General features: G+C 48.4%; 1 protein-coding gene across 2 annotated transcripts in view; it reads left to right on the top strand.

The window, feature by feature from the left end:
- Nucleotides 1–616: 616 nt before the first annotated feature.
- TADA2A (transcriptional adaptor 2A) overlaps nt 617–7755 on the top strand; it is an 89977-nt gene continuing 82838 nt past the window's right edge. Inside the window, exons 1-2 of one of the 2 annotated variants that reach the window (XM_070735289.1) lie at nt 617–808; nt 4674–4760. In XM_070735289.1, the coding sequence (XP_070591390.1) occupies nt 661–808; nt 4674–4760 (235 nt within the window). In that variant the 5' untranslated portion in view covers nt 617–660. Of the gene's footprint in view, nt 809–1089; nt 1166–4673; nt 4761–7755 lie in introns of those variants that run through there. The other variant, XM_070735290.1, reaches the window with a different exon arrangement.

Genomic DNA, 7755 nt, shown 5'->3' with positions numbered 1-7755 from the left:
CCTCTTTTGCAACCTTCCAACAAGCAAAGTCAATGGGGAAGCCAGATTCACGTAACAACCAGGTTACCAACTTATCAACTGCAGTGACTTAAGTACTTAAGAACGGTGGCAAGAAGGGTCATTAAATGGGGCAAAACTAAAACATCTCGTTTAACAGAAATGTCGACTCAATTATGGTGGTAAACCAAGGACTCCGTACTCAGAAACCAAAGATGTGTAGACTTCATTCAACTCTCAGAATTCTGAGAAATTTTAAGTCCTCAGGTCTGAAATGTCTGAGGCTGAAAAGCACTCGATTTATTTACCAGACCGCATTATTTTTGGTAATTAATTTCCCATTTCTCGTTGCTAATGGTTCATTTTAGAGCTGAATTTATATCCAATATGGGATATAAACCCTCAAATAAATATTGTCTATTTTTTAAAAAAACGTGAGGGGGGGGATCCAAATAGTTATAGCGTCGCCCTCCTCTTCCTCAATTCGTGCTATAAAACGGACCCCCGGAGAGCGCGTGGCCGCCAACCTCCCTCCCGCGCGCGCGCCTCAGACTAACATTCCTGGGCGCGCGCGCACGCGGCAGCTCTCTCCAAACGGCGGGAAACGAGGGGCGGGGCCCACCGGGACAGAGAGAGGGAGATGCCGCGTGCGCGACCAGCCCGATGTCCCGCCCACTCCCGATCGCGCCCGAGCACGTCCGAGCGGGAGCGGGAGGAGGTGTGCGCGCGCCGGCAAAGCATCAACAGGGAGGGCAAGGCAAAAAAAGAGAAAAATTTAAGGACCTTCCGCCCGGGTCGTTGTCCGGAGCAGGTATCGTTGAACGTCAGAAAGCCGCCCGAGGGTGATAAGCCGGCTTCGGTTGGAACGAAAAAAGTGAAGGAAGAAACAAACCAATATAATAAATAAGCCGGGGGCGGGGGGGTTGATTCGGTGGGAGGAGAAGCGGGAGAAAGTAACGCTGGAAAGAGAGCATGCGCGGCGGTAATGCGGGGGGGAAGAAAGGGGGGAGGGCGGCAAAATCGGGGAGTGCGCATGCCGCGAAGAGCCACGCGGGCGGGAGGTGCGCGTGCGCCGGCGGCTCCCGCTTCATTGGACGAGGGGGTGCGCGTGCCGCTGACGTCAGCAGCGATGTCGGAAAAGAGTGAGGGAGGAAAGCTGTTGAGATGGGTGAGGACGAGATGTGGCGTTTTGTCGCCCTCTAGGGGGCAAACGGCGTTAATTCCAAATAAACCCCATCAGTCTTATTTGGATGAGAGATTAATTTATTTACTTGGGCTCTCCCCCCCCGGGGCCAAAATGCCTAAGAAGAAGGCAAGGGCCAAACCACTTTGGCATACTTCCCAAGAAAACTGCATGTCTGTGAACGATTCATGAATCCACTAAGAGTTGAGCTTATTTAGAGGAGACTTTAAAGGAGTGTAAGAACAGTCTTTTATTAACCTTAGCAATTGAAGATGCATGGACTTCAACTCCCAGAATTCCCTAACCTGGCATGCTGGCTGGGGAATTCTGGGAGTTGAAGTCCACCCATTCTGGCTGGGGAATGCCACATTCATCCCTACAATATTTTACACATTGCCTTTTGTTCTCATTCCTATCTATGGGCTTTCCTCTTCAGGAATCCATGATTTTCGGCCATCCATTCTTTTTTTAGATAGAGATAGTCCTTGTCATATGATTAAATTGAGCCCAAAGTTCAAATATTTTTTCCCAAATTAGTCACATGACTAGGGCAGGGTGTCCAGCAAACTTGGAAATAAGGGAATTATCAGGGAAATCGGCAGTTTGGGAAGTTATTATTAACCTCTGCCATCAGGCATGGGGGGATTGAGACATCTCCCCTGGGCCTATACAATTTATGTATGGTATGTTTGTGTGTATGTCTGCTTTAATAATGGGGTTTTAATGTTTTTAAATTTTTAGATTTGTCATGAATTGTTTTATTGCTGTTGTGAGCCGCCCTGAGTCTACGGAGAGGGGTGGCATACAAATCTAATAAATAATAAAAGTTCGGGAAGTATCAGGGAAATTGTGAAAAAACCAGAATAAATCAGGGGGAAAAACAAAATAGTATTAAAATGTTTAAAAGTCAGGGAAAAATCATGTAAAAAAAAAAAACCCGGATCGCACTGCCTGGCAGAGTCGAGCAAAAATGAACATAACTGTGGCAACAACTTGCTTCCTTGGCTACGGATATTTCTCCACAGCTTAGCCATTTGGTATGACATCATCTATGACAGTGTTTCCCAACCTTTTTTGAGCCGCGGCACATTATTCATATTTTCAAAATCCTGGGGAACATTGAAGGGGGCGGGGGGGCGGGCTAAAGAAAAGTTTGGACAAAAAAACCCTCTCTCTTTCTCCCTTTCGCTCTATTTCTCCCTCTTTCTTTTCCTTCCTTCCCTTCTTTCTCTCTCTCCATCCCTCTTTCTTTCTTCCTCTCTTTTTTGCTCTTTCTCTCTCCCTCCTTCCATTCCTCTATGTCTTTCTCTCTCCCTTGCTCTCTCTCTCTCTGTCTCTCTTGCTATCTCTTTCTTGCTTTTTTCTCTCTTTCTTGCTCTCTCTCTTTCACTGTCTCTTGCTATGTCTTTTTCTTTCTCTTTGCCTCTCTTGCTATCTCTCTTTCTCTCTCTCTCTTTCTCTCTCTTTCTTTCTCTCTCTCTCTGCCTCTCTTGCTATGTCTCTCTTTCTCTCTTGCTATGTCTCTCTTTCTTTCTCTCTCTCTCTCTGCTTCTCTTGCTATGTCTCTCTCTCTCTCTCTGCCTCTCTTATATGTCTCTCTTTCTCTCTCTCTCTCTCAGCTGACTGCAAGCGGGAGCCCTGACGGCGGCAGCTGGACGTGCTGCTGGACACCGTATATGCCAGGCCCGCAGCGCCAGCATGTACGGTGTCCAGCAGCACGTCCAACTGCCACCGTCGGTGCCTCTACCCTGGAGCTCTCCCCGCGACTGCCTGCGGCCGCTGCCATCTCCCCGCCATCTCCCCGCGACTGCCATCTCCCCGCGACTGCCTGCGGCCGCTGCAACCACCACCACCCGGCTCCCACCGCCATCTCCCCGCGACTGCCTGCGCCGCTGCAGCCGCCACCCCCCGCAACTGCCTGTGGCCGCTGCAGCTGCCACCCCCGCAACTGCCTGTGGCCGCTGCAGCCGCCACCCCCCGCTCCCACCGCCATCTCCCCGCGACTGCCTGCGCCGCTGCAGCCGCCACCCCCCCGCTCCCACCGCCATCTCCCCGCGACTGCCTGCGCCGCTGCAGCCGCCACCCCCCTCCCACCGCCAGTGCCCTCCCGCCGGGCCCCAAAGGACACTTGCCGCCGACGCCAGGGAAGCTCCAGCTGGGCGGGGCGCTGCCAGTGCCTCCGACCTCCCGGCTCCTGCCTGATGCCGCAGTTTCTGGCGCTCTCCTGCTGGGCCCCAAAGAAGGAAGGCGGGAAAAAGGCGCAAAGAATGAAGCTCTCCTTCTTCCTGCCTTCCGGTTGGGAAACGCTGATCTATGACCATGCCTTAACTAGATCGCAGGTTACAGGGAAATATCAGGGAATTTCAAAACGCTTTCCCCCTGGACACCCTGCTAGTGATGCTACAAATGGTCCTGAAGCTCTACATGGCATTGGGCCAGAATACATCCGGAACCGCATGAATCCCAGCGGCCGATAAGGTCCCACAGAGTTGGCCTTCTCCGGGTCCCGTCGACCAAACAATGTCATTTGGCGGGCCCCAGGGGAAGAGCCTTCTCTGTGGCGGCCCCGGCCTTCTAGAATCAACTCCCCCCAGAGATTAGAACGGCCCCCACCCTCCTTGTCTTTCGCAAACTACTCAAGACCCACCTTTGTCGCCAGGCATGGGGGAGTTAAGATATTCCTTCCCCCTAGGCCATTACAAGTTATGCATGGTATGTTTGTGTGTATGTTTGGTTTTTATAAAGAAAGGTTTTTAGTTGTTTTATTAAATTGGATTGCTACATGTTGTTTTTATCATTGTTGTTAGCCGCCCTGAGTCTGCGGATCGAACAACTATTTCACATGGGTTGCCTAAAACCATGGGAAAAGACAAATTTCCCATGGTGTTAGGAACTAAAGCTTCTATTCTGGTACCTTGGAATAGAAACATAGAAGTCTGACGGTAGAAAAAGACCTCATGGTCCATCTAGTCTGCCCTTATACTATTTTCTGTATTCTATCTTAGGATGGATATATGTTTATCCCAGGCATGTTTAAATTCAGTTACTGTGGATTTATCCACCACGTCTGCTGGAAGTTTGTTCCAAGGATCTACTACTCTTTCAGTAAAATAATATTTTCTCATGTTGCTTTTGATCTTTCCCCCAACTAACTTCAGATTGTGTCCTCTTGTTCTTGTGTTCACTTTCCTACTAAAAACACATAAAATATATATATAAAAATATTTTTATAATACGACCAATCAGGCGTTTACAGTAGGGGTGTCCCGTTGACCTTCCTGCCAATCAGTTTAAAGCTCTGTTGGGAGAATTGCCGCTAGACTTATGGTTGGGGGTTACCATAACACAAGGAACTGCATTAAGGGGTTGCGGCATTAGAAAGGTTGAGAACCACTGATTTACACAGTTAGAGTTAAGCAGAGCTTGTTTCATTTTAATAGAATGTCAGTGCTTAGATATGGCTAGATATATGTTTTTTCCCCCCTTGTCGCAGTGACTGAGTCCATAAAGCATCGTTCAAAAGAAGACAACTACCTTTACAATTTAAAAAGGATCATGGATCACCTGGCTTCATTCAGCAGTAAGTAAAGTTAACTCTGAAATTGGGGGGGGGGGGGACCCTTTTTTAAATAGGGTAAATTAATAGTACTTACCGTTGGACTCCATGGCTTGGTGAAGTTTGAACATGCCTCATATGTGAAGCACGATAGCCTTATATTGTCGTCTGGCGGGACCCAGGGGAAGAGCCTTCTCTGTGGCGGCTCCGACCCTCTGGAATCAGCTCCCTCCAGAGATTAGAACTGTCCCCACCCTCCTTGCCTTTCGCAAACTCCTTAAAACCCACCTCTGTCATCAAGCATGGGGGAACTGAGACATCTCCCCCTGCCTAGGTAGTTTTTGTGCATGATATGACTGTATGTATGTTTTTATATATTGGGGTTCCTTGTTTTTTAGACTTTTTAAATGTACTATTGTTATTTTAGATTCTAACTATTAGATTTGTGATTATATATTGTTTTTATCACTGTTGTGAGCCGCCCTGAGTCTACGGAGAGGGGCGGCATACAAATCTAAATAATAATAATAATAATAATAATAACAACAACAACGACAATAATAATTGTGGGACGATTTTAACAGTAGAGGTTGTGAGTTCTCTGCTGCTCGGGTGCTTTTAAGAGGCCAAGGATGGAATAATTGTCCAGCAGATTTCAGAGAGCTGGAATAGCCCATGGTGGTCTCCCTTCCAATTCTGCAGTTCTCAAAGCCATTTGCCTTTTTTTAAAAAATACACCAGGTTAAATTTTATATTTAGCAACCAAGAAATAAAGGCATGTTCTGCTATGCTGTGCAGCTGGCAGCGGAATCGGACAACGAGGAGACTTTGGAGGAACCTGGGCCAGACCTGGAGTCTGGAGAAGGCTTGGTGCCAGAGGCAGAGATTCACCTAGGGTCCTTGTGGGAGGTCACTCCCACCTCCAGAGGCTGATATGAGAGAGGAAGAACAGGAGGAGCCCATGCGCAGAGCTGCTAGAAGGCAAGAAGAGTCCCAGAGGAGAAGGTCTACTCGGGAGTAAGGCTTGCAGATACAGTGGTACCTTTACTTAAGAACGCCTCTACTTAAGAACTTTTCTAGATAAGAACCGGGGGTTCAAGATTTTTTTTGCCTCTACTTAAGAACCATTTTCTACTTAAGAACCCAAGACTAGAAAAATTTCCCAGGAAATTTAAGAGCAGCACGAAGGCCCAGCCAGTTTCCTGCCATTCCTCCTTTAATTCCAGCCATCTTGGGCTCTTCTGGGCTGTCAGAGGAGCCTTTTGGTGGCGCTCAAGGAGGCTTTGGCAGCCTAGAGCGAACGAAGCATTTTCCTTTCTCTGGGCGCTGCCTCAGAGTCCCTCTTTTTTTTTAAGCTTTAAAGCTTTGGATTTTTAAAATTCCCCTCACCTTACCTTCTTCCTTTGGCAGCAGCTGTCCTCCTCTTCTTCTTCTTCCTCCTCCTCCCACCCAAATTCCGAGCTTTTATTTCTTTCCTAATAGGTTTGCACTCTTCCTTCCTTCCTTCCTTCCTTCCTTCCTTCCTTCCTTCCTTCCTTCCTTCCTTCCTTCATTCATTCATTCATTCATTCATTCATTCGATTTTTATGCCGCCCTTCTCCTTAGACTCAGGGCGGCTTACAACATGTTAGCAACATCACTTTTTAACAGAGCCAGCCTATTGCCCCCACAATCCGGGTCCTCATTTGACCCACCTCGAAAGGATGGAAGGCTGAGTCAACCTTGAGCCGGTGATGAGAATTGAACCGCTAACCTACAGATCTACAGTCAGCTTCAGTGGCCTGCAGTACAGCACTCTACCTGCTGCGCAACCCCGGCTCTTTGCTTCTTATTATTTATTTATTTTTTGCTTTCACATTGATTCCTAAGGGAAAAATTGCTTCTACTTAAGAACGTTTCTACTTAAGAACCTGGTCATGGAATGAATTAAGTTCTTAAGTAGAGGTGCCACTGTAATTGGCCCTGTGTCACGAGTCCTGTGTCACGCACACCATGGCCATGCACACCACCGTCCACGCCATGCCCCTCTGCCTCCCCCAGCCCTCTAAGGTCAAACACAAACCTAATGCAGCCCTCAACGAAACTGAGTTTGACAAACACCCCCCATCCCTTTTAGGGTGATTGTAATTGGCCTGCAAGCATTTGTATAACCACCAGATGGCAGTAAAGATGCTTGGTTGACAAAGAGCTCCACTGTTGTTGGCCCTTCCCCTCCAGGCCAAGAGCAAATCCCAGAGTGAGTCACAGCCAGGCATGAAAGCAATGGGACGTCCCTCGTGATGTGTACCTTGACCTTAGCTGGCAGGTGGAACAGAATATCCTCCCCCCCAAAAAACTTTTGCTTCTCAGAAAGTTGCCATTTTCTAACAGAGGGATTTTAACAGGGGTGAAACGCTCCCGGTTCTCTTAGTGCCTGTCAGTCGTAGGAGATCTGGTCATGAAAGGAGTGCGAGGCTCCGCCCACCTGCCCGGATGCCGTCATTGGGGGGTTTTGCCCTCTGCTCATGCACAGAACACTTTGCACAAGCACAAAGGATAAAAGAACCAAAATAGTGGCATCTGGGCAGGTGGGTGGAGCCTCGCTCTCCCTTTGCAAGCGGCTCTCTGACGATTGGCAGTCACGAGGGAACCGGGAGCATTTCACCCCTGGATTTTAAAGGGGGTCATTCTTTGTCAAGTGGACCAGTTGAAGTTGAAGCCTTATTTGAAAAGAAACCATCACAAAACAACATAAACTTCAGATCGTGCAGAATGCAGGTGCAAGAGCAATCATGGGCTTCCCTAAATATGCCCATGTCACACCAACACTCCACAGTCTGCATTGGTTGCCGATCAGTTTCCGGTCACAATTCAAAGTGTTGGTTATGACCTATAAAGCCCTTCATGGCACCGGACCAGATTATCTCCGGGACCACCTTCAGCCGCACAAATCCCAGCGACCGGTAAGGTCCCACAGAATGGGCCTCTTCCGGGTCCCGTCAACTAAACAATGTCATTTGGCGGGGCCCAGGGAAAGAGC

This window comes from Erythrolamprus reginae, chromosome 1, assembly GCF_031021105.1.
Source record: "Erythrolamprus reginae isolate rEryReg1 chromosome 1, rEryReg1.hap1, whole genome shotgun sequence".
NCBI lineage: Eukaryota > Metazoa > Chordata > Lepidosauria > Squamata > Dipsadidae > Erythrolamprus > Erythrolamprus reginae.
Note: the sequence above shows the minus strand (reverse complement) of the source record. Positions and strands in the feature narration are given on the sequence as shown.